Raw genomic sequence first — 27,350 nt, 5'->3', positions numbered from 1 at the left:
CACATGAGAAAGTCAATGACCATTCAGTGGCATAGCACACACAAAACAAATATTTTAAAAAGCACAACCATCCATTTTATATCCCATGCAGGATTAGGAAAAAAACCCCACCTGAACCCCAGCAGTCATTGCTGCCAGTCAGAACTGATTATATTAAATGGAATGCATGGACTCTCCCACCTATGTGTGTGTGTGTGTGCGCGCGCATCTGTGTGTGTGTGTGTCTGCGCATGTGCATGTGTACATGTCCATGTATGTACACACACACACAACAAATATCTATATATGGCACCTTTCTACACTATAGATCCAAAAATATGCACCACCAAATCCCTATGCCTATATGTTTTGTTTTCAGTCATGTTTCCAATACAACTGAATCTGTAGCAGGATGATAGAATTAGCAAAGCGAACACGAAGAAGTAGTGTAGCCCTCCAGATATGTTTGGACTGAAGTGTCCCTCATTCTTCACCACTGCTATTCTGATGGCAGTTGCAGTCCAATAAGATCTGGTGGGCAGTACTTTGTCTACTCCTGGAGTACCAGTTCTTTTCATCCGCCCCTGGCCCGACCAATTCCATGCATGGATCTCATCTGCTGAAGCCCTTGTTTACTGGAGTCGATTGCATTTATAATACACTGTACATCTTCTGCGGGACCAAATGAGACAGATTCCCTAATAACAGTGCTCCAAACTGCAGCAGCTGCAGGGCTGAGGACTTTATCAAAATAAGTACAGGGGACACTCACAGCAGGTTGGAAATCATGGTGAGTATGGATGGCCGAAGACGCAGTCTCAGACTGGCGACTGTTAAGGAAGATGGCATTCAGTGGCTCTTGCTGGTGCTGAACACCCTGATGAGGCTGGTGGATGGCAGGTTGCTCAGGAAGCCGATGCTGGTTGGCAGCACTTTCATCCCCTCTCCAAGGCTTGGCAGTGGAGTAAATGCTATACTCTCTGTGTGAATGTACAGGCAAGTGCTGCTGGAATGTGCGCTGAGATCCAGAGGATGCTGTGTCTCCATGTGAGTAGTGAACACTGGAAGGCCTATCATACACCTCATTGTCCTGAAATGGAATTAACAGTCTTATTACCATCAGCATCTTGATATTCCACCTTTCCACCAAGACTGGGACTCAAGGCGGGTTACACATTAAAACGATTAAAAAATACAAAAGTCAGCATTAAAACCAAATAAAACTATTAACCATATTAAAAACATATACTTTATTTTGTTAAAAAAAGTTCAAAAATATGGTTTAAAAATGGCAGCTCTTTGTTAAAAGCTTTCAATTCTAAAATCCTGTCAATAAAATAAGTCTTTGGCTGCTGACAGAAGGACAGCAAGGAGGTGTCCATTTTAGTCTCCCTGGGGAGGGTGTTTCAAAGTGTAAGGGACCCTCTTTCAAGTTCCCACCAGCTGTACCCGCGAAATTGGTAGGATTCTCTTGTGGACCTAAAGGTCTAGACATACTCATATTGGGAGATATAATCTGTCAGCTAGCCTGGACCTAAGACATAGAAGTCATAAGCAGCACTTTGAATAATATTCTTGCACCATCCTCTGGGTGTCTTCATATGTCATCTGTGCTATGGGATTTGAAATACAACATTTCCCCCCACACTATAACTCATTAGGGGTGATGGGAAATCCTTTGTGTTAATTGAAATTGTATCTCCAGGTCCCTGATCTGTCTGTCCCTGAGGGCAAAAACACTGTTACCTACAATGAATCATTGGGGGGGGGGGGGTGAGAGTAACAAGAACATAGGAAAGTTACATTTCAAATGTAATGTAAAGAGTCACAATGACATAGTTTCCATGTTTAACAAGTCATGCATTTGGTTTTGAAAATTATTTTGAAAGGGTATTTTTGGACATTTTAATAATAGACCTCTTATATCACACAATGCCAAATAACAGTGTTTTACTTACCAACCCAGGACCAGAGAGGGATATTCTTTCTTCAAGCTGAAATAAATCCAGAGTCATTATTGTAACATTTATATAGTCCTTTTTCTCTGTTTCAAAAACCTGTGTAACATCTCTATAACATACTGTGGTTTTCTTATCACCGTATTACAAAAGGTCTGAAGGTGTGCCTAAGACCAGTTGGTGAATTCAGGACTGAAGAAGAATCTCAATTAGCAGAGCCCCAGCTCACTATTTCTACTCCTACCTGTAACCACTACACTACACTGCATCAGTTGTAATTATTTTTATTTTCCAGGATGAATTTTGTAATTTTCAAATTTAATTGTAGGATGAGAATGGATAGTTAGAAAACTACCACACTAGTGTCACTAAAGCAGACACATACTTGAACCACTAACTACTAAACAGCTGCAGACTCAATTTCTTAAAAGATGAATCAACTGCCTCTTGGCACCATTACAAATGTGATAGCTAAGAGGAGCAAAGGTTGTCTGAATAAGTTTCAAACAACTGGGGAAGGGGGTCAAGCTAAAGAGCAACCATACTTTCTACCCACTGGGCATAGCCTGATAAGGGAAGACCAGATCTCTCATCACATTCTGTCTTTAGACAAGATACTTTTATTAAGGAATTGTTTGGAAGGCCAGTCGCTGACAACTGTTACAGAGGCAAATAGAGATACAGTTGAAGTTTGGAACTGAGAGGGCATTTACAGCAGGGGTAGGCAAGTACTGAGAGACACACAGGCTCCTGTGAGATCTTAAAGACCTCTTGTTCTTCTCCTGGAAATGTTTAAACATCTGAACTCCCCCCCCCAACCCCTTAAACTCACTTGTTTAAACTGCCACCTCCAAAGAGCCTATTTTAAACAAGCTGGGATAGGGGGATTTTGGCTATCACAACCTGAGTGTGCTCCTTTCTGATATGGCATTCTATTTCTATATAAATAAACAATCTACTGCTGTGTTAATCTGAGTGTTTGCCCCCTACCCTACCGAGAGGCCATTCTCTGAGGCAATTCTCCATATAAAGCTTGGTACCCATTCTCCACATAAATGAGTACTCACAAGGACTCTCCTGAAACCACCGTGAACACGGATGTAGAGCTCTTCTTTATCCCGAATGAATATGAGTTGCCCTTCTGGCACTTCATGAGCTCTGCTCATCATGCTCTGATAGGTTGGCAAGATCTGTAGCTGTCAGGGAGCAGGTAATTTGTTGAAAGAAAAACAAAGAAGTGAACCTTTTCTGCCATTCATCAGCTTGGACAATGCACTATATTTTCATTCACTGTTTGATTATGTGCATCTAAATCTGCAAGACTTGTTTATAACCAAGGAACTATATCCACAATAAGCAGCAGAGGGGGGAGGATCACCTCAGACTGCAAACCTTTCACACTACACAATTATAGCACTTTGATACCAGTTTAATGGCCATGACTCCATCCCACTGAATCCAGGGATTGGCACTTTATGGAGAGGCCTTTAGAATTCTCAGCCAGAGAGTTCAGGTGCGTCTCTAAACAAACAAACAAACAAACAAACAAAACCCCAACAATTCACAGGGTGAAACCATGGCAGTTAAAGTGTAATCACAGTGCTATAACTGGGTAGTGTTCAAAGGCCCCAGCCCTTTAGTTCCTGCTTTATTTTGTCTTTATGGCACTGCACAGGAGCCCTGGTTGCACAGTGGTTAAATGCCTGTACTGCAGACACTCACAAACCACAAGGTTGTGAGTTCAATAGCAGCTAGGGGCTCAGGGTGGACTCAGCCTGGCATCCTTCCGTAGGTCGCTACAATGAGTGCCCAGCTTGTTGAAGGCAATTAGCTTACACATTGTAAACCGCTTAGGGAGTGCTTAAGTGCACTGATAAGCGGTATAGAGATGTACTTGCTATTGCTATTGCTATGGGGCAGTAACTGTGTCCACCTTTAACTGTGTACAACTGAATGCAGCCACATTATCTGATGCACTTGTACACTGCCAACACGCCTATAGCCCCTGTTTGGTATACGTATAAAAGATACTTTATCAAACATAGAGTAGGCCAGTAAAAGGACCATTTACAGGACAATGTCAAAGACCAAACTCAAAATCTGGGAGTCATCACCTGTATGATATTATTGTGTCAAATTATAATGATAATTTATATTAATTTCCAGGGACTCCCTGCAGTACTCTCTTATTGCCTCCCACATTCTGCTGCCACTGTTGCTTTCACAGTCACGATCTCTGGCCAATTAATTAATTAATGTCCTGCTTAAGTAAGCAGGACTCCTCACAGGACTTCATCTTTTCCATGAAAAAACAAACCCTGTTGCCACAGCCATGACTGCTTCTGTGTCAGAAAATCCTAGAACCCCATCATTCCACATTGTTTTCTTTTTCAAAGCAAAGAAAAATTGTGTTTTAGACGAAGGATTCTTCTGTAAATCTAGGCAGGTCTTTCAATTCAAAAGACCCTGTGGTTTAGGCATAGTTTTCTTTTTGAGACTCTCCTGTGTTTCTCTTGTGACAGTATTTTAAAACAAAGAAGCCATAAGTCACTTCTGGTATCACCAGGTAGGCCTAGTGAGACTTGCAACAGATATATTTAGGGAACAGCCTCAGGTCTCTCCAAAACTGCCCATCCCTGTTCTGTATGCTTGGGCATATGCCATCTCCTTGTCTTCTTACCCCAGATGAAGATGATGCATCACTAGTGCCTGGAGGTCCTGGTGGTCCTGGTGGCCCAGGCGGTCCAGGAATACTGATAGCTGTAAAGGAAAGAAACGTAGGCTTGTTAAGGTTTTAACCCTGCAAAAGCCGAGCTACCTGCAATGACTCAATATATAAAGCACCAGGAGTCATCTACTCACCTTGCCTATGGGGTCCTGGAAAGGAAGGGGGTCCTGGAGGGCCTGGAGGACCAGGGGGCCCTGGGCGTCCCTCAAATCCTGCGCCGGGAGGTCCTTGAGGTCCTGGAGGGCCAGGAGGACCCCTAACACTGTCCCCTTTAGGACCCTGGAAAGAATGCATGTGGTTTGAACTATAGAAGTGAAAGGAAATGAGGATTACTTAGACCAAGAATGGGCAAGCAGAGCCCACAAGCCACCTGCAGCCCCTGAGGCCATTTCTGTTGCCCTTAGGACCCCAGAGGTATCGAAATGCACTCTAAGGGACACAGGGAGCATTTTCACCATGTTTTGAGCCCCCCTCCCCAGCAATTTTAGGCCCAAAGGAGGCCATTAAATAGGAAGTGAACAGAAAGTGATGTCTGTTCAGTTATTGTTAATTAAAACATGGGCTAAAAACATGGGAAAATGCCGCCCCCTATACTACCTAGAGAATTTCAGGGCATTTCAGAGCAAAAAAATGATATATTTTTGGTGGGGATGAGGTAGGGGTTTGGCCTTCCATGGTCTCCTAACTTTCCACAGTTGCTCACACCTGATCTAGGCTGATCCCTTGTCTAACAGCAGGTTCCTCCACCACCAGTATTGATTATGTTAAGCAATTAATGAGCCTTGAGCTAAGTGCATAGCCCAAATCCTCCTACTCACCTTGTCTGAGCACTCATCCAGAAACATGCATCCCTTATTTGGCCCTGGCAAATTATCCAGAGCCAAAGGTAGAACCTAAAACTTGCTAATGCCTCCATTCTTGAACCTTAAAATGGAAAAGTTTTCCCTACATTTGCCACTCAAAAGAACCTACACGTTTTCAGCTTTCCTCTGTTCTCACTTGCCTTGCTCTCCCTCTTGCTACTGCATTCACTCTGCACCACTCCTGCTATTACTGCTTTGTTGGGGAAAGGATTTGGTAAGCAGTCTGAGGGAAGAAGAAAGAATATGGCTATTTGCAGAACAAGCCCTCTCTCAATTACACTACACCCACTCTGCACACACACACACACACACACACTGTAACAATCCGATGATGTAAAGTATTTTTGCCACCTGAAGTAGTGACTGCATTCTGCCTAATGGTAGGGTTCATCCTCCCAAACTGACCTGCCAAAGGGAAAAGCTACAAAAATCAACAATCTGGATGGGATGACTAAAAGGGCAAAGGCACTGGGGGATGGGGATAATAATTAACCAGCCCTGCATTAAACACAAGACTCCCTGGACAAAGCTGAAACTAAACTGATTCAAGAGTCTGCTTTCATTTCCTAAGGCTGTGCTCCAGAGTCTTATGGATTCAGGCTGAGAAGCAGTAACACTTGCCACAAAGAAAAAATATGAAAGAGCTTCTGGTCTGTGAAGGACTGTTGTTTTTCCTCTTTACAGCCCATTATCCCTAACTGGGTCATCAGCTCTGTCCACCTTGTACAAAAGAATGCAGCAGAATATACCACTATGCAAAGGCATTAGCTGTCACCCACACTGTGGGATTTCTTACCGGAGGACCAGGATATCCTGGATGACCTGGAGGTCCAGCAGCACCTGATCCAAATAATCCTCCACCACCTGGTTCTCCTTTTTCACCTTTCAGTCCAGACTCTCCTTTGTCTCCTCTTTCTCCCTAAGGAAAAGTTATGAAATAAGTAAATATTCAGGCATAAAACAAAATACACCCACCTGCTTCACCTCCAAGTTAGGGCTATTGCCCTCCCAAGTAAGTATGTAATAAACAAAGCTTCCCAACTGAAAACAGGGGATTAAGAAAAAAATAAGGGTGAAGCACAGACCAAATTTCTGCTACTGAACTGAATGTTACCACTGGCCATAATACCCTGCAGACAGATATAGAAGTGCCAATCAGATCTCTGGTGCAAGTCCCATTTGCACCACAGTTCTTCTTCTTTGGGGATTTTAAAACAGAGGCTGGATGGTCATTTGTCAGGAATGCTTGTATTTCTGCATAGCAGCAAGTAAGACTGAATGGCCCTTGTAGTCTCTTCCAACTCTATGATTCTATTATTCGCTGTAATGCCAATTAAGTGCCAGTCAAGAGTGGCACAGACATGACAGTAGAAAAGCATCTACTGTACATGCTCAGAAAGAAATCCATATACAGCCTGCATTAAGAGGGGGAAGGGCTGGGAAGGCAGTGAACTGTGAGAGGAGACTCCTCTGAGGGCTCAGTTAAAAGGTGACAGAGGGATCACATACTTGAATTCAAGAACCAGTTTGAAATTATACGTTGGGCAGACTGCTCTGGAAAAAATAATTCAAACTCCTTTGTCCAAACTATCCCAAACTATTTCTGACTTTTGGCAATCCTAAGCCAATCTTATCACTTTTTGTGGAGGCAAGATTTGTTCAAGGGGGCTTGCCTTTGCCCTCCTCTGAGGCTGAGAGTGTGTGACTTGCCTAAGGTCACCCAGTGGGTTTCCAAGACTGAGTGGGGAATTGAACCCTGATCTCCAGATTCATAGTCCAGTGCTCAAACTACTACACCACAATGGCTCTCCAAAAGTCTCAGAACATGTGAAAATTGGCACTATCTCACTAGAGAATATTTAGATAAAGTGGATCCATTATACTGAACCCTTTCCTATGTCCTGTAGCAAAATCACAATACCATCTGAACTTTAATTATTCAGCCACCACAGCAGCAGGTTAATACAACTGCTAGTCTGAGATGCAGCCACATCCAGAGATACTAAATCTGAATGCTGTTAAAACTGACCAGGGGAAGGAGAAAAACTATATAATGTGAAGTTGTAAGGCTCTCATGGCCGGCATCCATAGTTTTTTGTGGGTTTTTTGGGCGATGTGGCCATGGTCTAGAAAAGTTTATTCCTGATGTTTTGCCAGCATCTGTGGCTGGCATCTTCAGAGAATGCTGGCACAGAAGAGAGCAAGCATAGAAGAATATATATCTAGCTCTCTTCTATGCCAGCATTTTCTGAAGATGCCAGCCACAGAGGCTGGTGAAATGTCATGAATAAATTATTCTGGAACATGGCCACATAGCCTGGAAAACCCACAAAAAACTATAAAACTATATAAGCTTGAGACAGAAATACTTTGAGAACCAAAAGGCCTAAGGCTGTTACCCTGCCTCACTAAACATGTATTAAGAGAAAGTGGGTTGTCACACCTCTCCTTAGGCCCAATGTATTAATCTTCCATTGATTCCCCTATTTTGTATACCAGGCTTCTTTATACCTGTACACATTCCTTCTCAATGAAGTACACTTACCCTAAATGTGGAACCGTATCTGGTGAAGTCATAAGGAAACTGGCCTTTGTGGTGGGAAAAGGAGAGAAGTGTTAGACGTTTTTTAGTGACAATAATCAAGGTACCCCACTGAGAGGCTTTTTCCCATCATCATCATTTTCTCTCTCTCTCATGAGACCTCTTTAAGGCACAGCCTTGATGTTTATGACTGAATGAAATGGGTTTTTGAATCACTAGGTAAACATTTTGCTAACCATACTTTTGAAATTATGGATGTTCATGAATCCTTACAACAGCTTTTCTCAATCTAGGGCATTTTGATGAGCTGGGTCCTAATTTCCATCATCCCAACCAGTGATATCATGTGATTGGGATGATGGTACTGCAGCCCAACACATTTAGAAGACGTCAGGTTGAAGAAGGCTATTCTAAAGTGATTTCTAAAGGCAAAGGTAAGTCATGTGCCAAATGACATAAAACCAAAATAGTAGTGACTAGTGTCCCCCCCCCAAAAAAAAATCAAAACAAAGTGCACAGCTTTCTCAAAGAGGCAGTGATGATGAGCAATAAATGACAGAGATAAACCAATGCAAAGGAGAAAGCAAAATAAATATCTTTTAGAATCCTCTGCATATTTTTTGTCAGAAAACTAAGAGAGGTACACTGTGGGTTTGAAGAGTGATGCTATGGGCCTAGGTAACTGCTACCCTACCTCACTAAGCATATATTTGGAGAAAAGGCTAGTTCCTAAGAACCAAGTCATCTTTACAGATGTGGTCTGGTCTACACACAACCCACATAATGGGCATCTTGGTTATGCATGCATGTTTACATGACAGTGAAATTTTCAGCTAGAAAACGTTTTGAGTGCATCAGTCCTAACTTAGAATTCAAAAAGGCAACACAAATGTTTTCAGATTTGTCTCTGATATATTTAGAGACAACTTCAACCATACTTTTTCATCCTATACTATAAAAGGGAAAAGCCACAGCTCAGAAGTACAGTGCCTATTCTGTGTGGCTTTCTGGTTCCCTTGATTAACCCAGGATAGGACAAGTACAACCCCCTAAATCTTGTTGGACTGCATTTTCCAATATACCATAGGCTATGCTCGCTAAAGCTGCTGGGACTTGTGATATTACAACATCTCCAAGGCTGCATGATTCCCATCCAGTCATAGGCCAAAGCATGCTACAAAACTAAGGCAAGAGCACTGAAGTATACTGGAGCATTAGTGTTTATGGAGGAAACCCTGGTTCAAGGCAAGAAAGTGAGGCAAGACCCACAAGGATCTTAGTCCATGCGTCTGATAAACTCATGAACCCATGACAAGTCTTGATACAAAAAGATACTTTCACACTGTAAGGAAACCTACCTGGGGGCCCTGGGGGGCCTTCATCACCTTTTTCTCCCTTCTGACCCGGAGCACCATGGTAGCCTGAAACAGAATATGAGCATAATTCTTGACAATCCCCAAGAGCCTGTGAGAAGGTAAAGTGTAACAGTATAGACAAGCAGACCAGTTTTAATTCAGCAAATAACCAAAATTCTAGAACTCCTGGGAGAAATTCATGAAACTCATGATTTAAACAGCAGTACTATGCAAGTATCCTTGAATTCAAGTTTGAACAGACATTTGGAAAGGAATAATACCATGTTTCTCTACAGAAAGTGCCATATGGCAGATACAAAGGTAATTGAAAGTTTTCATGGTAATTCAGGAAGTTCTACAATACTGTGGAAGCAGAATGTTATACCTCTGCACCAATCTTCACCAATTTCAGTCTATTTAGATGACAAACTCCCATCAGGTTCAGTGGTTAGAGATAATAGGATCAGTAATCCAAAATATCTAGAGGGATAGTTTCCAGGAGGGATGTTGTATTCTCTTTTAGCCATCTACCAACTGTCATTCACAGACAATAAGTTCTTTCTATTTATTCAATAACCCACTAAGCCTTTCTGAGTTTATCTTTCCCTGCTTCTCTAGGAGGGTTCAATAACATACAGGCACAGCAATTTTATGTGGCTTTCCATGACCATCAAACTGCAACTCAAGCCTGCCTTCCAATCATTTGGCAAAGTATCACTATCGTTTATCACAGAGCTCATTAGAGAGAGAGCTATTGGAGTTGGTGTCAACATTCGGCCTCTCATGGTGGGCATGCGAACCAGTCGGGTAGCAACTACAAGCACCAAATCTAGTGCCCTGCCCCCATGGGTTCACATTGGACCCCTTATACCTTGGAAAGTTGACCACATGGTTCTATAATTTGCAAAGAGATTTTCTCCAAGGAACTTATGGGGAAAACAACAACACCCTTTTCCTCCACTCTCCTCCCACTTTGTGAATTTACAACATTCTTACCAGGCAGTCCTGGAGGTCCAGGAGGGCCCACATCACTGAAGGCCTGAAATTTTAAAAGCAACATTTTCAATGTACTGTTTTATCTCAGCATGTGATAGATCATTATGTATTGTCTTTTCAGAACTAAATAAGGTTACACCCCCATGTTTGCCCAGGGAGTGAAATGCATTTAGGCCTTTACTTACATTGTTCTCATAAACAGGAACTATGCTGCCTGGAGGACCTGGGGGACCAGGGGGGCCAGGAAGTCCTGGAGGACCCTACAGAGAGAGAAAGTGAAACGCCCATTAAAAAGAAGCAAGACCCGAACATTCTGTACAATCACCCTTCCTCTGTGTGTGCCCTAAAATTGTTCTTACTGGACGCCAAAGTCCTGTCACAGGCCATGATCTAAACTCAGGATCCATGGCCAATTCAAGGGATGAAAAATAGGAAGCAAACATGGGCAGTAGAAAGTATACTAAAGTTAGGGTTGCCATATCCCGCCTGGGGGCGTGACTTTCCCGGTTTGGGGCAGGGCCACATGGTCCCACCCTGGTTTGGCCCCACCCCCAGGACTCCCCCCCCAGCAAGGCCCTGGAGGCAGCTCCACCCCTCCCCATGGCTGTGTCCCACCCTCCCCACCTCCTTGCCTGGCTCAGCCTAGAGAGCAGGTCTTCAGGACATCTGCTACTCAGAGCTATTGCCAGCCCACTTGGTATATATACCCTGCAAAAGGCATTACTTTCCAGGTTACAGTGAGGAAAAAAAAAAGGCCATCAATCGTTCCTGTTTCCCTGGGAGTCTAAATGCCTCATCTTTTGAATGTATACCGTGTCAGTATTCTTGTAATTCTTTATCACAGGATCGTTTTTGAGGCCCTAAACACCTTTACTTGTAATATGCAAATTTCTCCCGAAGCTGACCAATGGGAAAGAAGCAATCAGCCCTCCTCCACTTGGGTTGGTTTTCAATGCTTGGAAGGAAGAGATTTTGCCTTGCTTGTAAATAGGAAGGGCTTTGGGGTAGCAAAAGGCTGCAGAAATAGTTTGACCCCCCCCCTTTAAACATCCATGGCTCAGTGCTATAGGATTCTGGGAATTGTAGTTTCTTGTGGCACCAGAGCTCTCTTGACAAAAGGAGGCTGAATGGACCACAGAGCTACAGTTCCCAGGATTCCATAGCCTTGAGGAGGAGGAGGAGGAGGAGGAGGAAGGGTGCCTTGAAGGGCAGAATTGGGGCAGAGGAGGAGGAGTTGGAGGAAAGCTGAGTCAGTGGCCATTAGGCCTGCCTTGGTTTTTTGGGGTTTTTAAATTATTTTTAAAAATATAAAATACTTATTTTATTTTATTTTATTAATTTTTATTATTGCTTTTTATTTTTTTATTTCATTAATTTTTATTATTGCTTGTTTTATTTTTTTATTTCATTTCATTAATTTTTATTATTGCTTGTTTTTATTTTATTTCATTAATTTTTATTATTGCTTGTTTTATTTTATTTTATTAATTTTTATTATTGCTTGTTTTATTTTATTTTATTAATTTTTATTATTGCTTGTTTTATTTTATTTCATTAATTTTTATTATTGCTTGTCTTTATTTTATTTCATTAATTTTTTATTATTGCTTGTTTTATTTTATTTCATTAATTTTTATTATTGCTTGTTTTTTATTTTATTACATTAATTTTTATTATTAAATATATACACCCCTGCCTTGTTTTTTTTTTATTATTTTTTATTATTAAATATATGCAAGTGCATTTTCTGTGTATTTATGGCGATTTGAATGCTAACAAGTCTGCCTTTCTTGGCCAATTATAGTGGTGATGATGATGATGGTGGTGGTGATATTGATATCAACAAGCCTCTGAGGCATGGCCAATGTAACTTGCTGTGATTTTTACAAACTCATGCGCAGTGAAGAAAAACCACAGTCCCTTGCCCAAGTACACACTTCTGAGAAGTACAGTTGAACCCGAGGGCAAGTCCATTTCTGCCATCTGTCTAGGAATAATGCCAAAATGTCCTCCATTTTGATCATGCCTAAAAAACATGCATTTATATTAAGATTTTTTTAAAAAAAACTCAATTTTTTCGCATGTCCTCCATTTTTAGAAAAATGTGTCCTACATTTGAAAATGTTGCCCTACATTTGTCCTACATTTGTCCCGGTTTGGAGGTCCTGACTTATGGCAACCCTAACTAAAGTTTGCTCTGTCTCTTTACCTTGTGTAATATAAGCTACCACAAAAACAAAACAAAGCAGTTTGTTTCCTTCCTGCACAAACAAAGAAAGAAGAATTGCTTCCCCATGCAGTGCAAAGTTAATACTGTAACAGAAAGACTTCAAGTTATTTCATCAGATATCATCCATGACCATGCACAAGTTGTGCATTCTGTATATCTAAGGAAATTGCTCTTTCAGTATACTGACAAATATTTATATGATTTCGCTTCAGTTCCTTCTCCAGAAACCAAGTGGCAGTAGAAACAACAAGCATTTATTTTACATATGGACCAGAGCATGAGGGAACATAGGGGCCTGGATAAGGCACAGATAAGAGGCCTCCCTTCCTAATTCTACTCCCTGAGACCAAAGGCAGAATTACACCAAAGGAAGGTGGACATATTCACAGGAGAGGGGCACTCTCCCATACAATGTACTTGATTCCCAAAATGCTTAACCACAACCACTTTTAAAATAATTTGTACCTTTAACCTTCCTGTTCTTTTTTGTCCATATTTTTAGTGATGACAGAAGTTTTTTCCAAGTTCCTTTCCAGGGAAAGGTTAAAGGAAACAACAGGGTTTAGCATCAGTAAGAAAGTAAAATATCTGGGTATAACTTTGACAAATAAGAACTCGGATCTATTTAATAATAATTTTAAAAAGATATGGAATCAAATCAGAAGTGACTTGAGCAACTGAACAAATCTGAAACTATCTCTTTTAGGTAAGATAGCTACAGTGAAAATAAATGTGGTACCTAAAATATTCTTTTTGTTTCAAGCTATCCCTATAAGTAAAAAGTATTTTCAAAGAATGGCAAAGAGGTTTAGCAAATTTTATTTGGGCAGGCTAAACATCCTGGATAAAACAAATAACTTTGCAACATGCAAAAGATAGGGCTGGACTTCCCGAATTTGAGACTGTATTACGAAGCAATCTGCCCTATTTGGTTAAATGAACTGTTGACTTTAGAGAACAACAAATTGTTAAAACATAAAGGATCTGAACTTAGATTCAGCTGGCATGCTTTTTTGTTTTATGATAGGGTGAGATTTCAATAATCATTTCATCAGATTTTGTTTATTCCGAATCTGGAAAAAATACAAACCAAAACTCCCCTTGTGATTATCAACCCACGAGGCTTTGTATTGTATAGACCCAAGTAGAAATGAAGTTTGGATAAAATATAAAGATGCATTAGATAATGCTCTTAAGCTAAAATCACAAGGTAGATTAAATTTAGAGGGCTGAGCAGTAAAGTAGTTTCAATATAGACAATTAAAAGAGAAATTCATAATAGCTCAACAGCAAGACACTATCTCTAAAACAAAATCAGAGATGGAAGAAATGTTATGGCTTGATAAACCAGGATTGTTCTCCAAGTTGTATAAAAACCTTTTACAATGGTATACTGAGGAAAACCTGATTAAGGATCCGATGATAAAGTGGGCCCAAAATTGGAGAAAAACAATTGATTTACACAAATGACAAAAGTACTGGAGCACTAGATTGAAATATTGTTTAAGTCAACAGGTTAGAGAGAACTATTATAAGATTATGTTCCCTTTGTATTTATCCCCATATAAAATATCTAGAATATATGCAACAGGGAAGAATACTTGGAAATGTCAGAAAGAAGTGGGGACTTTTTTCACTTATTGTGGACCTGTGACAGGGCTAAAAAAATTTGTAAACAAATACAAATCAGTATAAATGAAATACTAGACATGAAGTTGGAATTAAAACTGGAAAAATCATTATTAAACATGATAGAAGAGAAGACTGAAAAGAAATATGTTAAAACAATTTTTAATTTTTTTTATTCAATAAAATCCAAAACATATAAAATTAATACCTAAATTACACTCATTACTCCTGTTTCTATAACAAAATTAAACTTCCTAGAATAACTGAGATTTCTCCGGACGTTTAGTTAACTTTGCCAAAATTTCACTTTTTTTATCAGTTATAAAACAACAACTTTAAGATTCATTCTATTAATTACAATTATTTGTGTCGTCTTTTTAATCCTTCCATATCTCTAAATACTACTTGTTTAAAACTATATATTAACTCTCTTTCAGTCTCCCTCTAATGTGATGTGTATTTCTTCCTTTTTTTTTTTTTGAATATATTCTCTCCATGGATCCCATTTTTTAAAAAAACAATTAACGAATCTTTTTTTAATAATGTTATAGTTTGTCCATTTCATATAAGTCCATAACCTTCAACCTCCATTCCTCTACTGTAGGGATTTCTTCTCTCTTCCAATATTTCACCAGAGCAGACCTTGCTGCAACAATTGTGTAAAATAATAATTTCTCTTTTTTATAATCCAATTTTACCTCATCTGTTATATTCAAGAGATACATCTTGGGGTCCATTTGCTCCTTAAAATTAAATGTTTTTTTCATCTTTGCGTGAATTTCTTTCCAAAATATTTTAATTTTTTGGCGGTATAAATATAAAATATTTTTTATATGTTAACAGCCGCAAGCCTATTATATGTGTAATACTGGAAATCAGACAATAAGCTGTTGATAGAGGACAGATTAACAAAGCTATATGGCATGATGGAAATGGACTTACTATTGAGGAAATTAAATCCAAGGCAAAGTAAGAGAATGAAAGAATGGGAGAAAGTTCTTATATACATGTCAAAAAAAATGGGGTAAAGTGGCAACAATAGGGACAGAGATAAATATAGAGATCAAAGATGGATCAATCCAAGAATATTAAGAAGTAAGTGACACAAAGTTGATAAGCTAATCAAATTTTTAATATTTTTTAATGAGGTGATTGATATTGGTTATAATTTTTTCTTTCCTTTCAAAGTAAGCTCTAAATCCCTCTTTTTAATCACTGGTTTTGGTAAAAAATATGAAAGTAAAAAATACATAAAAAGTATACACTTGTCCCTCCATATTCGCTAGGATTAGGGGCACAAGACCCTCATGAATATGGGAAAATTGCAAATAACACAGTGATGGTGAACCTTTTACAGACCGAGTGCCCAAACTGCAACCCAGACCCCACTTATTTATTTCAAAGTGCCACTTCCCTCTGGCTTTCTAGTAAGAAACTCAGGCAAACTGTGTGCTAGGGCGACAGCATTTGTGCCCACAGAGAGGGCTCTGAGTGTCACCTCTGGCACACGTGCCATAGGTTCGCCACCAGGCTATGTGGCCATGTTCTAGAAGAGTTTGTTCATATTTGTTATTTTTCTCCTGTTTACCTTCTTCTTTATTTAGATCAAACTTTGCAAAAGGTGGGATCTAATCCCATATTTTCCTCTGAACTTCATACAGTTCTTAGAAATATACACTCATCCCTCCAGATTTGTGGCTTTGATATTTGCGGATTTGATTATTCACGGATTTGATTATTATGTTCTCTCTAGGAATCTCTAGGTCCTCCAGTGTAACTCTGTGGTCAACTTTAACTAAAAGCTGCACTGGAGGACCTAGAGATTCCTAGAGAGGACACTCCACTAGGCATTTGTAGCTCCTCCAGTGCAGTCCTATGGTCAGTGTCTGTTGGGCGTTGACCACAGAGTTGCACTGGAGGACCTAGAGATTGTGAAGTCGAAGACTTTCATGGCCGGCATCCATAGTTTTTTGTGGCTTTTTCGGGCTATGTGGCTTTGTTCTAGAAACATTTCTTCCTGAGGTTTCGCCAGCATCTGTGGTTGGCATCTTCAGAGAATGCTTGACTGGAAAGGAGTTGGGTATATATATAGTGTGTGACCTGGGAAAGCAGGAGTGACTTGCATGTGTATGGTTCGGTTGCTAATGGCAGGCCTCAGGGTGGGAGGGTCTGCAAAAGAGGATTAGTGTCTGCTTGATTAGTGCTAATTGTCTCCCAGACTCAGGGGTTTACCAGCAGACAGTAATATGAGTAAGTAGAAACAAAAAAGCTGTAACTAAGCCAAAGTTTTAATTGCTAAAATAATGTATTCCCTGAATTATTTGCATATATATATATTTTTAAAAATGTACCTTGCTTCCTCAGATGAAACTAACTATGCTAGCATGATACTGAGTCAACAGCAGAAGCATCAATATTTTTAGATGCACTTTGTAAGGCTTGGGTTTTTTATTCTTCATACAATCCCAGATCTTAAGAATCCTCACTCCAGGTGTTAAAGGAGCACAGTCAGTCCAGCTAACAGACTTCTGTTCATCACAGAAGTCTAATAGATGCCTTTCTCACTCACCCTTAAGCCCAGCCCTCCACTGGAGTCAGCTGGGTCACCTTTTTCTCCCTTCAACCCATTCATACCAGGGCGACCCTGCAAGGAAGAAATAAAGCAAGAGAATCAGCACACTGAGCCCACATGATATGCAGCACGAATGTAGACATTTATTTTTCTTTTCTTCAATTTATATTCCGCCTTTCTTCCACCAAGGAACCCAAGGCAGCTGACAAAATGTAAAATAGATGTTGGCTAAAAGGTTACATACAAAAGTTTAAAAAACAATTAAACAACAATACTAGTAAAAAAAAAGTAGTTTAAAATACATTTAAAATATAATTTAAAACATGCAAAATAAAAACATACCACACCGCTATCAACACTATTCCACCATGTGATTAAATAAACCAACCAAAGGCCTGCCTATATAAGAAGGTCTCAACCTGCCATCAGAAAGAGAGAAGTGAGAGGACATTCAGGACCTGCCACAGAAAGGAGTTCTACAGCCTGGGAGGTGCCACTGAGAAGCCATATGTGCCTGTGATGGTGGCAGGACTAAAAGCCCTCCTTTGAGGATCTCAAGCCAGCTCATATAGGGCAATATGATTTTTTAGCATTTTTAGCATTTACATTTCTATACTGCTTATCAGTGAACTCAGCGCACTCTAAGCAGTTTCCAATCTGTAAGCCCATGATATTCTTGCAAACAAGCTTGTAAAATGTGGGTTAGACAAGGTAACTGTTACATGGATTTGTAATTGGTTGACTGGCCGAACCCAAAGGGTGCTCAACAATGGCTCCTTTTCATCCTGGAGAGAAGTGACCAGTGAGGTCCCACAAGGCTCTGTCCTGGGCCCAGTGTTATTCAACATCTTTATCAATGACTTGGATGACAGAATTGGGGGCATACTTATCAGATTTGCAGATGACACCAAATTAGGAGGAGTAGCTAACACCCCAGAGGATAGGATCAAAATTCAAAATGATCTGAATAAACTAGAAAGCTGGGCCAAAGTTAACAAAATGAAATTCAACATGGAGAAATGTAAGATATTGCATTTAGGGCAGAAAAATGACATGAACAGATATAGGATGGGGGACACTTGGCTGAATGAGACTACTTGTTGAAAGGGATCTTAGGAGTCTAAATAGACTACAAGTTGAATATGAGTCAACAGTGTGTTGCGGCAGCTAAAAAGGCCAGTGCAATTTTAGGCTGCATCAATAAAAGTATTGTGTCTAGATCAAGGGAAGTAACAGTGCCACTGTATTCTGCTTTGGTCAGGCCCCACCTCGAATATTGTGTCCAGTTCTGGGCACCACAATTCAAAAAGCACATTGAGAAACTGGAGAGTGTTCAAAGGAGAGCAACTAAAATGGTGACGGTTCTGGAAACCATGTCCTATGAGGAATGACTTAGGGAGCTGGGGATGTTTAGCTTTGTGAAGAGAAGGTTAAGAGGTGATATGATAGCCCTGTTTAAATATTTGAAGGGATGTCATATTGAGGAGGGAGCAAGTTTGTTTTCTGCTGCTCCAGAGACCAGAACCCAGAACAATGGATGCAAGCTCCAGGAAAAGAGATTCCACCTCAACATTAGGAAGAACTTCCTGACAGTAAGGGCTGTCCAACAGTGGAACACACTCCATCGGAGTGTAGAGGAATCTCCCTCCTTGGAGGTCTTTAAACAGAGGCTGGATGGCCATCTGTCGGGAATGCTTTGATTTGAATTTCCTGCATGGCAGGGGTTGGACTGGATGGCCCTTGCGGTCTCTTCCAACTCTATTATTCTATGATTCTAAGGCTGACAATCCTTTCAAAATGGTTTCCTTTCTTCATTGTTTATGGTTCAGTAAATTACTACTGCCTGTGTTTCAGCAGTTTGATTTCTGTAGTCTTCTTTCTAATCCCTCTCTAATGGAGAGGTGGCAGTGGTTATTGGGTCATGTCCTCCTTGCCCTTCTCATTTCCCACTCCTTTTATAAGATGAGAAAATATACCACAATAAATATCTAAAATAATAATACTTACAGGTCTTCCAGGAAAGCCAATTTCTCCCTTCTGTCCAGCCCTCCCAAGTGGCCCCTATAAAAGGAAACAGAAAAAAAAGAGAGAGAAAGAAAAATAGTAACAGAAGTCTAGGTTAGAAAGACAGAGATTGTAAAATGTAAGTTCTACTAATGGGCGTAATACATCATGCACGATATCAATTACAGCTCCAAATAGAAGTAGCAAGGGAGAAGATCATCCTTTTCCATAACAGCAAACTGCAATGATGGTTGGTGAGATTGAGCATATTCAGTAGACACAGAATGTTGAATGTCAATTGGAAAAGAAAAACTGGGGGGATATTAAGAGAAGCACAAAACTCCTTGAAGTTTATCTTCTCTGAAGACAGTGGAAGTAGCTGAACAGGGATCCTTCTAACAGGCAGGGAAGACAAACATTTAAATATTTTGCGCAGGTTCCCCTATCCAAAAATTGGAAGTTTCACAAAAGCACTGCTTTATTTTCAAAAGTAGGAACAATAAGAAAAATAATAACAAAGAGATGATGATACCATGAAAAAAAATTAAATGTTCCACGAATGAAACATCAAAATAATCACAAAGACACACATGTTATTTACATCAATATAAATTCCTTGCATGAAAGCAAAGGTACCATTTGTAACTTACTGCTGGTCCCACAGGTCCTCTTGGGCCTGCTTCACCCTGAAGACAAAAATAAAGGTGATTAGAAAAAATACGTTTTCATTTTGAGCAGCTTTTTGAAACCTGCCAACCTTTGTTGGATTGCAACAGTCATAATCCCTACCCAACATTACCATTACAAATTAACATCCAGCATTCTCATTAGAATATTTGTCAGCCACTGGGTCAGGGAAGGGTGATACAGTGCATCCCATATTATTTTGTCTGGGTCATTCCATGACAGGGGCTAAAATATTAGGAACAACCAATGTAAAAGAAGTGGCAAACAGAGCTTTTCCAGCCCTAAGATAGTTTCAGATACAACAGTGCCCTGACTTTCACGGTTTTGGGTCTCCTTTCCTTTCAGCACCTGTCAGTGAGAAATCGCTACTCTCAGACTCATCAAAAAAGAGAAGAAGCTCTACACAAAGGGCTCTTTCACATTACATAGTTATAGTACCATGAGTCCACTTTATTTGCCATAGATCCATACAACGGAATCTTGGTATTTGTAATTTAATATGGCATTGGAAGAGCTCTCTGGCTGAGGGTTCTAAGTACCTCTCCTTAAACTATAAATCCCAGAATTCTATAGGCTGCCACTATGGCAATTAAAGTGAAATCATAATGTCATAATTGTGTAGTGCAAAGGGACTCTGGATGTGGAGACTACGCAGCCCTCTGGTAAAGAATGCTGGGAGTTGCAATACTGAAAGGACACAGGATTGTCACCCCTACCTTACACATACATACAGAGAGAGAGAGAGAGAAAAATAGAGGGGGGCATCTTAATCAATACCAGCCATAAAGCACACTGTTGTACAGCTTGGGCTACTGACATAGTCACTGGAGCTGTTAGCAACCATGTGCCTGCTGGCTGAGATGCCTGTTGCCTCCCTTGCAATCTCCCGGCCAGTGATCAGTAAAGGCATTGCCCCATCACTCCAGATTAGGTATGTGGGGGGAGGGTAGTTCATGTCAGAGAACCCCTCACCCATGCCTTATCTAGTATGTTCATTGCCACAAGACAGCCTATAAAATATTCATTCTCCTTCTCCTGAAAAAGAACTGCATGGTGTGAGTGCATGCCTTAAACAGGGGACTCTTAGACCATCTGGGGAATACTAGGTAAGGGGTTCCCAACAGACCCTAGATGGAAAGCACATATCTGAAAACTCAGTGGTAGTTTCTTCCAAGTCATCAAATAAAATGAGAAGATTCACCACAGAAGCACAACTCAGTCAGGGACCCTCATTCTTTCTACCTGTTTAAGAGGGATACACTTTCAGTTTACACAATGCAGAAGGAAGTCTTCTACCTTATCACTGCAGAAAAATTGAACTGGGTTAGTAAAAAAAAAATCTTCAAAGAAAAGCAGAATATGCTGAATGTACCTTTTCTCCTTTTGCATTAGCTGCTATAACTGTTCCATCAGGGCCAATTATAACTCCTGGCTCTCCCTTCTCACCCTGCTCAAGGGGGGGGAGAGAGAGAGAGAGAGAGAGAAATGAAGATAAATCTCTTATCAAAATGTAAATTTTGCAACAAGAGGTAATATTCAAGAGGGAATGTGTCCCAACTTATAGGTAACAATCTAGTACAATGATCCTACTGAAGTAGCAACAAACTGAGCTGGCTTATATATATATATATGGACATTCTGTCCAGTGTCCTTTCAACACATGTGCATTTATTTCACAAAGCTTTTCTTATTGACTAAAAATTTTGCCAGATATTCTCAAGGCCAAGGGATGCTTCAGAATTATGCTGCTTGTTCCAACCACTGTTGCAGTATATGAACCAGATAAATCATATGTATTAGACAATGGAAAGTTCTGTTACTCTAACACAGAAAAGTGGCTTCTAACCAGCAGTTGGATGATGGATCACATCCAAGCATGCAATTCTGCATGCAACAGCAATTAGGTTGACAGAGTCACATGAACACTTTCAACATATTTTTTGTGGGGGTTTTGGGCTATGTTCTGGAAAAGTTTATTCCTGACGTTTTCCCAGCTTCTGTGGCTGGCATCTTCAGAGAATGCTGGCATGGAAAGTGAGTGGGGCATATATACTGTGTGACTCTTGGTTGAGAGGAAGTGATTTACATGTTAATCTCTATGTTGTTCTGTTGTTGAATGGCAAGGCCTCAAGATGTCTATTTAATACATTGTTTGCTGGGAAAACTCTTGACGCTGGATGGTTTTCATTTGCACTTGCTGGGTCTTGATTTTAGTGTTTTTCAGGACTGGTAGCCAAACTTTGTTTACTTTCAGGGTTTTTTGCTTTCCTGTTGAAGTTGTCTTGGTGTCTGTGAACTTCAATAACTTCCCTGTGCATTCTGACCTGATAGTTGTTGGCATGGTCCAGAATTTCAGTGTTTCCAAATAGCATTTTGTGCCCAGGATGGTTTATAACATGTTCTGTTACTGTTGATTTTTCTGGCTGACTCAGTCTGCAGTCTCTCATTTTCCTTGATTCATATTTGAACACTGTGTTTGGTGGTCCCTACGTAGATTTGTCCGCAACTGCCCAGTATGCGATAAAACCCTACAGCCATGACAGCATCTCTCTTGTCCACTGAGCTCAACATTTGCTGGATTTTCTTGGTCGGTTTGTTCAAATGCTATTTGCAATATTGGGAATAAACTCTTCCAGAACACGGCCACATAGCCCGAAAAACCCACAAAAAACTATGGATGCTGGCTGTGAAAGCCTCCAGCCTCACACTTTCAACAAGTCCTAACTGTGCCCTCTCCTGTATCAATACTACTACTATGAAAGGTTGAATATTCCACATCCAAAATGCTTGGGACTAAAAATTTTAATTTCGATGATGATGAAGATGATTAGATTTTGGAATACCTGTATTTGTATATACATGCAAAATTGAATAACTTGGAGATGGGATCCAAATCAAAAAACAAAATTCATTTATGTTATATATACACCTTATAAATATATTCTGACCATAATATTATACAATATATTTAATAATTTTGTGCATGAAACAAAGTTTGTGTACACCGAACCATTATTATTATTATTATTATTATTATTATTATTATTATTATTATTATGCTTTATTTATATAGCACTAAAGCAAAGGTGTCACTAACTCAGCTACTCATGAAAAAGTTTTGGGTTTTAGAACATTTCCCAATTTGGATGAGGGAGATTCAACCTGTACTTCTATTACTATTTATTTGTATCCTGTCTTTTTCTCAGTTTGGGATTCAAAGTGATTTGCAATAAATTAAAATATCATTAAAAATCCACAAGATACAGAAGTTACAATGGGAAATGCGAGGTTCTGTTCTATATCTTTCCTGTTAATTTCTGCCAAAGGGAGTATCTTTACATTATACACATTATAATATTATAATGTGTATAATGTAAAGATACTCCCTTTGGCAGTATATATTATAATATATACACATTATATTTTCTTTGAGCTGTTAATAAAACAGTAAGAGGTCTTCAGTCAGCATTTTGAATGAGAAAACACCACCAAAATACTACTGGAAATGTTTATTTAAATTGATGTGTAGTTTTCAAATACAATGTAATTTTATTTTCACTCTCCAAACACTGCTGAGATTCACTGTAACATCAGCATAAATACTGAAGTTTTCTGTATTGATTACCTCATCCCCAACAGAGCTTCTTCTGTAGCCCTCAACTATCAGAAATAAGACAGCAGCAAGATTTGGAGCCAAAGTGTAAGAATCTTTTTGACAACTGAGAATTTTGCAGTTTTCTAACATGCATAGTGGTATGTTTGAAGAAAGTATGTTGCATCATCATACCTTCAGTCCTGGAAAGCCTTGAACGCCTGGGGATCCTATGTCACCTTTTGGTCCCACGGGCCCCTATGGATGGAATCAAGGAAGCAGCTCATGACATCAAGGCATTTCTCCCCACAACCACCAAACACATTCTTTTCATCATGAGATCAGTAAAACAATTCTCTTCCCCAGCATTCACACTCCCCCCCAACCCTGGCCCAATGTTTCCCTTCTTCTGAGGGTATTAAACAATACTGGACACCAGGGCTAAGCAAATTGGTTCTTTCTAGATTTTTTTGAACTAAATTCCCGCAGTCCCTGACCATTTTCCATGCTGGCTTGGGCTCATAGGAATTGCTGTCCAAAATCTTTGGAGGGCACCAAGTCGCTAAGCCAATAGGGCCCTGCTCTTCTTCTTTGGTCTGCTTGATTTGCTGTGAAGATAAGCTTGCTCTGAAGGATAAACTTAAGCAGATCAAACAGCCTGAGAATTAGGCCTTGTCTGCATGGGCCAAAAGACCCATTCCCCCTCCCCCGGTTCTCGCATTGTGCTGTTCAGACAACGCACAGTCCAAATCCCATTTCTGGTGTGAGCAGTCCAGATAATATCTGACATATTCAGCACCAGAACCAGGGTATTACAACTTTGAGCTGCATTTTTAAAACATATTTCTTACTCCGGAACTTCTGGGAAGATCCAGAGACCTCTATTTTTGCACCGTGGAGGCTGACTGCATGGATGTCCCACTGAATTTCCCAGTGTGCATCCACTGCTGCTACACGTGACTCACTCTGGGGTTAGAACAAGGCATCCAACCATGTTGATTGTCCCTGGGCACTTTGTTCTGACCTCAGAAGTGAATGACCCATGGTGGGGGTGGCAGATACAACAGGCAGCTCAGCGGGAAGCCCATACATGCAGCTACCCTCATGCAGAATTGGAGGACCATGTAATGTGGGGAGGTCAGGCCAGCTCTGAGACCAGAACCCTCCAGGCTGCCCATAGAAGATCCTGGCCCATGCAGACAGGGCCTTAAGTTGCTGCCTTGTCTTGCAAAAACAAACAAACAAACAAACAACAAAAAAGAAATCAGAGGAAAATCTATAGAAACCCTACTTTAAAACTTATGAGGCCTGCTCACATATTGATTTTTAAAACATTTATTTACTCAAGTTCTAAAAAGAGTTGGATTATCTTAACCCATATAATTCAAAGACATAGCCATGTTAGTCTGGAAAATCAGTATGCAAAGGGATCTTGCAGCACCTTTGAGACTAACTGAAAGATAGAAGTTGGTAGAGTGAGCTTCCATAGAGTGGAAAGTCTATGCACCTGAGGAAGCAGGCTCAAGTCAATGGAAGCTCACACTACCAACCTCTATCTTTCAGTTAATCTCAAAAGGCACTGCAAGATCTCTTTGCATACTGATTAACCCACATATTTTCAGATATAAAGTCATGAGTAGGCTTTAAAAGAAAAACAATTAAAATTTTCCTTATTTCCAAGTGTAAATTAGCAGAACTTGCAAACAGCAGTAACAAGTATTGCAGACACACACACAAAAGCTCTGGGGCTCAGAAAAAACAGAGAATGATCTGTCTAGTCTGAATATTCATAAGGTTTTAAGTTCTGAAAACACAGGAAAAGTAAGTAAGCTGCAGTGGTATGCTTCTTGTTGCCTGATCACTTAGGTAAAGAGAAAGACAAAGAGAAGTAGGATACTCCACAAACACACATACTTCCTGTTTTATTTTGCTTATTCTGCTCCCTGTCTAACTAGTACAGCCCTGGGTGAATTTTTAAAAGGCAGCAATAAAGAGCTGACCTCCTTTGCCTCTGGGTGGTTGCAGACCAGCTCACAGCTAGAACAACACTCCAGGATGGAGAGCACCTCACTGAGGCTTGGAGCATGGTCACCCTGACCTCCCACTGGACTGCCCTCTTTAGGACCACTCTACAGGCCAAACACATTTATTCAGCAGTGGCCTCAAATGCCCCCTTTCCAGAACAGAATAGGAAAAGTCCAAAGTCAGCATACACAAGCAATGAAGTCCATAGAAAAAGAAGCAGGTTCAGTTCCCTACAGCTTTTATGGGCTTATTTGTATGCTGACTTAAGTGGCAAATGCAATTTTCTCCTGTTTTCAAAAGACATAATAGAAAATCCAATCCTTTGACATCCTGCTGCCCTTCCAGGAAGCAGCAAAATTGTACAGCAGTTGAAACTTCACAGCAAGAGCACTAAAAAGTCATCAGTGTGACAAAGAAAACTACTTACTGGGAAACCAGCATGCCCTTGCTTGCCCTGCAAAAAAGAAAACAGGACAGCATGACCTTTCCAAGAAATGGTTAAGGTAATATATAAGCACCAAATCACTGAGGATGATTTTAAGCTGCTGGGATTTTCTTGTGTACATCACAGACATCAATTATGATTTAAATGTAGTAGCTAAAAGTTCAGAAAAAGGCCATAACTGCAAGAGGCCAGCTTTGCCTCCAAATATCCATCACTGTGGAACGTAAATGGGAAGATGGTTATACTCATGCCCCACTTCTGGACTTCCTACAAGCTGACCATCATGTGGACAGAACACAGGACTAGAAATGCCTTTGGTATGGTCCACCTGTAAGGCTCTTCTCACATTCTTAAACTCCGTACACTTGTCAAGAATCCCAATTGCATTTTCAGGCACAAGGCACTAAATCCAAAGGCCTGAATTAGTCCCAGAGTAGATCCACCAAATCAACTGCTGACTAGTGAATTAACACAAAGCTAAACTCCACTGATTCAATGTTTCTCCTCTGGTTGTGACTAATAATAGAATTCATGCCATAGCATTTTTTGACTTGGAAGGTTCACAGAACCTCTTATTTCTGTCTACTGGGGCAGAGAGAGAATCCTAATGTTACTGACTTCCATGTCCCATAATGTCTGACTATGGGCCATGCTACTTGAGGTTGATGGGAGCTAGAGCCAACAATATCTGGAAGGCCAGAGATTTATCACTCCTGATGTAACTATCACAACCTTATAAACCACCCCATGCCTGGGACAAGCATAAAGAACCCTAACATGACTGCCAATAGCCTGGAGTTCTATCCCTGAAGCTTCCAATCAGCCTTTTAAGATTATTTTTACTTTATTTATTTAAGATAAAAAACACTTGATCAAGCCCTCAGCTCCTATTTCCTACCAGCTCATCTCTAACACTAGAAATAGGTTCTAAGGACAAACCTTAACATGGTGAGTTAGATTAAGGGGTAAAGGGGCATTATTTTTATGCTATAATTTTAAATGTTTTATATTAGGGTTGTTTAATAAATTCAATTAAATAAATATATAGTCTTGCTCCAGCTTGGTTCCTACAATGCTGTAGGTAAGAAATTACTGTCAAGAGTCAACTGTGTCGCTTCTCTTTGCATCATTCCACTGATGGAATTTCTACAGTATTATCTACCAATTTACATTACAATCTGCCATGCAGCTATTTTTTTATTTTCCTGAAGCTTGTATTCAGCAGGCATCTATTCCTAGAAGTCAGAATGAAGCAATGAAAAGAGATTACACTTTACTTACCTCTGGGCCTGGCAAAGAAGCTATGTTTTTCTAAAAAAAAAAATAGGTAAAATTATGTTGTTCTTTTTAAAAATGAACTTTTAAACAAATGTGAAGGCTCAGATACTTTAGCATGAAAACTAAATCCTGCCCTAAAGCTTTACAAAACCTGACTAATGACCCAAAATTGTTTCTCAGGTAACAATAATATCTGTATCTGCATATCTTTACCAACAGTTGACAAATTCTGTTAAATTAACCATAGCTGCTATTGTTCATTTAACAGAAACTGTATATAATTGGTATGGATATTACAGGAGTATAAGGGCTCGAATTGAAAAACTTAATACCCTAGTTCAGTGATGGCGAACCTATGGCACGCGTGCCAGAGGTGGCACTCAGAGCCCTCTCTGTGGGCACATGCACCATCGTCCCAACACAGACTTCACTAGAGTTTGTCATTAGAAAGCCAGAGGGACGTGGCA

The 27,350-nt window shown here is 40.1% G+C and overlaps 1 protein-coding gene across 2 annotated transcripts in view; it reads right to left on the bottom strand.

The window, feature by feature from the left end:
- COL18A1 (collagen type XVIII alpha 1 chain) overlaps positions 1 to 27,350 on the bottom strand; it is a 224,545-nt gene that overhangs the window by 5,391 nt on the left and 191,804 nt on the right. For both annotated transcript variants that reach the window (XM_089520685.1, XM_089520684.1), the window contains 17 exons: positions 26,887 to 26,916; positions 25,588 to 25,614; positions 23,331 to 23,393; positions 20,916 to 20,990; positions 19,507 to 19,542; positions 18,860 to 18,913; positions 16,850 to 16,924; positions 10,607 to 10,681; positions 10,422 to 10,464; positions 9,429 to 9,491; positions 8,074 to 8,117; positions 6,325 to 6,447; positions 4,800 to 4,944; positions 4,618 to 4,697; positions 3,005 to 3,133; positions 1,938 to 1,973; positions 752 to 1,069 (listed from right to left, as the gene is read on the bottom strand). In XM_089520685.1, the coding sequence (XP_089376811.1) occupies positions 752 to 1,069; positions 1,938 to 1,973; positions 3,005 to 3,133; positions 4,618 to 4,697; positions 4,800 to 4,944; positions 6,325 to 6,447; positions 8,074 to 8,117; positions 9,429 to 9,491; positions 10,422 to 10,464; positions 10,607 to 10,681; positions 16,850 to 16,924; positions 18,860 to 18,913; positions 19,507 to 19,542; positions 20,916 to 20,990; positions 23,331 to 23,393; positions 25,588 to 25,614; positions 26,887 to 26,916 (1,416 nt within the window). The remainder of the gene's footprint in view (positions 1 to 751; positions 1,070 to 1,937; positions 1,974 to 3,004; positions 3,134 to 4,617; positions 4,698 to 4,799; positions 4,945 to 6,324; positions 6,448 to 8,073; positions 8,118 to 9,428; positions 9,492 to 10,421; positions 10,465 to 10,606; positions 10,682 to 16,849; positions 16,925 to 18,859; positions 18,914 to 19,506; positions 19,543 to 20,915; positions 20,991 to 23,330; positions 23,394 to 25,587; positions 25,615 to 26,886; positions 26,917 to 27,350) is intronic.

This window comes from Sceloporus occidentalis, unplaced genomic scaffold (genome assembly GCF_023333645.1).
Source record: "Sceloporus occidentalis isolate IW3139 unplaced genomic scaffold, rSceOcc1.0.p SCAF_4, whole genome shotgun sequence".
Classification (NCBI taxonomy): domain Eukaryota; kingdom Metazoa; phylum Chordata; class Lepidosauria; order Squamata; family Phrynosomatidae; genus Sceloporus; species Sceloporus occidentalis.
The sequence above is the reverse complement of the archived record's forward strand: the minus strand, read 5'-3'. Positions and strand labels throughout refer to the sequence as shown.